General features: G+C 45.0%; 1 protein-coding gene across 1 annotated transcript in view; it reads left to right on the forward strand.

Annotated features, from left to right (window-relative positions):
- Positions 1-437: 437 nt before the first annotated feature.
- Pmar_PMAR022400 (conserved hypothetical protein) overlaps positions 438-2,097 on the forward strand; it is a gene marked incomplete at its 3' end in the record, with an annotated part of 3,247 nt that continues 1,587 nt past the window's right edge. The window contains exons 1-6 of the mRNA XM_002785606.1: positions 438-566; positions 617-735; positions 784-1,088; positions 1,145-1,252; positions 1,840-1,956; positions 2,016-2,097. The exon at positions 2,016-2,097 is cut by the window's right edge and continues 4 nt beyond it. Coding sequence (XP_002785652.1) covers positions 476-566; positions 617-735; positions 784-1,088; positions 1,145-1,252; positions 1,840-1,956; positions 2,016-2,097 — 822 coding nt within the window. The 5' untranslated portion in view covers positions 438-475. The remainder of the gene's footprint in view (positions 567-616; positions 736-783; positions 1,089-1,144; positions 1,253-1,839; positions 1,957-2,015) is intronic.

Here is a 2,097-nt window from a genome sequence, read left to right on the forward strand (position 1 = left end):
GGCAGAAGAGACAGATCTTCGAACTTCCCGATGTTTTATATACTTAGTTACATTATACATATAATCCGTGAATGATTCATAGCCATCTGGCTCAAGGCGGCACAAACTGGACTTTCACGCTCCCCAATAAGAACATATCATTTGATAATGGTCGGGCTGAATGGGTGTAAAACGCCGGCAGTGGAACCACGAACTCGGTGTCACCAAAAACGTGGTCATCAGTCTACTAAAGAAAGTTGGGTATTATTCTCATGTGGGTGGTCGAGCTTGTGTTGTGCCGTTTGTTCCTGGCTATACGATATAACTTATATCGTCGTATCATAATTCTATGTAAATACACTTTATGGGTTCTTCACCGTCCATCATAAGGTTTCCTCATGTTCATCAATCTCGCTGTTTTGTTTATATTCATCGTGGTGCCGGATAGATATCATTTCAGTTGGTTAGGAATGGCCCTCCAATCTGTATAGATTGTATGGAGAATTCAAGCCGATCATCCGATATAGATACTTTTAGTGATGATGTTGATGACCATGACATCCCTTCAAGGAATGAAGGACGGGAAGGTAAGCCTGATGTCGGTGGTCAGAGCTGTGTGTAGCAGTATTATATGTAGGTAAAAGTCTACCTTGGCCTGGTAGTAGCAGTAGTAGAAGAGCCACAGTGTCAGGGGCTGCTGCCTTAAGTATACTCCGAGGAGAGAGGGAATATTATCATCATGACCATGGAACAAGTGTAATTATTCATACCTTAATAATCGTGGTTGGCCTTATCATTTCCTAGGACTGCAACAACAAAGACCGTTCTGTCTCCGTAAGTGGTCCTCCTTACCACCATTGCGATGGCCATGGTCCGTCTCGATCTCGGCAAAGTCTCGTTGGGCCTTTGTATCGGTCAGTGCATCATGACCAAGACATCAGCAAGAAACCTAATGCTTATCATCGCCAACGTGGGTTCACATCGACAAGCTCCCTTTTAACAGACTCGAAGTCGAGAAGGGTGTCCTCAATGTCAATTTCTTCACACGCCCCTCTGACCCCTGCCCCGGTTAGTATATATAAGGATTCCTCTTACTGGCTCAAGACAGTGTAGTGTCCTTCTTCCCCATCATCATGCCATTCTTGTTGCCATTCTTCTTCCTCAGTGTGGCCCTTGCTATAGCCAAATCGTTTGTGGAGGCTGGTCTTCGTTCAGCATATGCCAATGAGGTCTCTGCATTCGGTGGATCGGCCATTTTCCGAGGTTTCTTGATGTAACACGGGCGGTAGTTTGCGACCTTGACATAAGAGCAATCGCCGATATCAGCTCTTCATACTACTAAATAACACACTTTGCCGTTTTCTTTTCCAACCTCTAATATTTGCTGAAATTTCGATTCAGCACGCTATCCGTACTCTGCGTGCACCGATGTGCTTTGGTGTCAGCGCACAGTTCATCCTTTAGTCCGATTAGTGATTACAAGTGTATGAAGTGGAATGATTCATATTCAGTAATATGGTAGTCGCTGCCATATATGGTTACCAACCATTCCATATCGAAATGGTTGTATAACCTAGTATCAAGAGCTCGACCTTCGACTCGAGACTTTCTAGCTCGATGATGTCGTAGTAGACTCGCTCACCCTTGAATGGCATGAATCGGATCCATATCGAAAGAATGAAGGTAAACGGCAAACTACACCGAGATCGGATTGCGAATCTGCAATGCAGTTTTCCATTTGTTCTTTCCTCCTCCCTTCCCCCTCCCGTCAGTTCCTCGAATCACAATCTATGGCTCCTTTTCACTATAACTCCCTTCTTCCTATCACAAGGTATTTCGATAACTTCCGCCTGTTCTTAGGTTGGCGATAGAAGTGTGTGTTAGCTGGTTTTGTCCACGGATACATCGATGGTTCGAGCTCCGAAGTGGAGTGAAATATTTACTTTCCCTGGGTGCTCTTGGTGCCGGAGTCCACGTGTAGTATCGGCTACTACTACTACTTTCCTTGTCACCCCGTCATACTAAGATGAACACAGATACTACCTAGTCCTGGGTAGCGCTATAGTATCTTTCGCGTTTGCGGGGTATATGTTTGCTAGTGTGATAGCTGCACTGCTC

Source organism: Perkinsus marinus (genome assembly GCF_000006405.1).
Source record: "Perkinsus marinus ATCC 50983 genomic scaffold scf_1104296932410, whole genome shotgun sequence".
Lineage (NCBI taxonomy): Eukaryota > Perkinsozoa > Perkinsida > Perkinsidae > Perkinsus > Perkinsus marinus.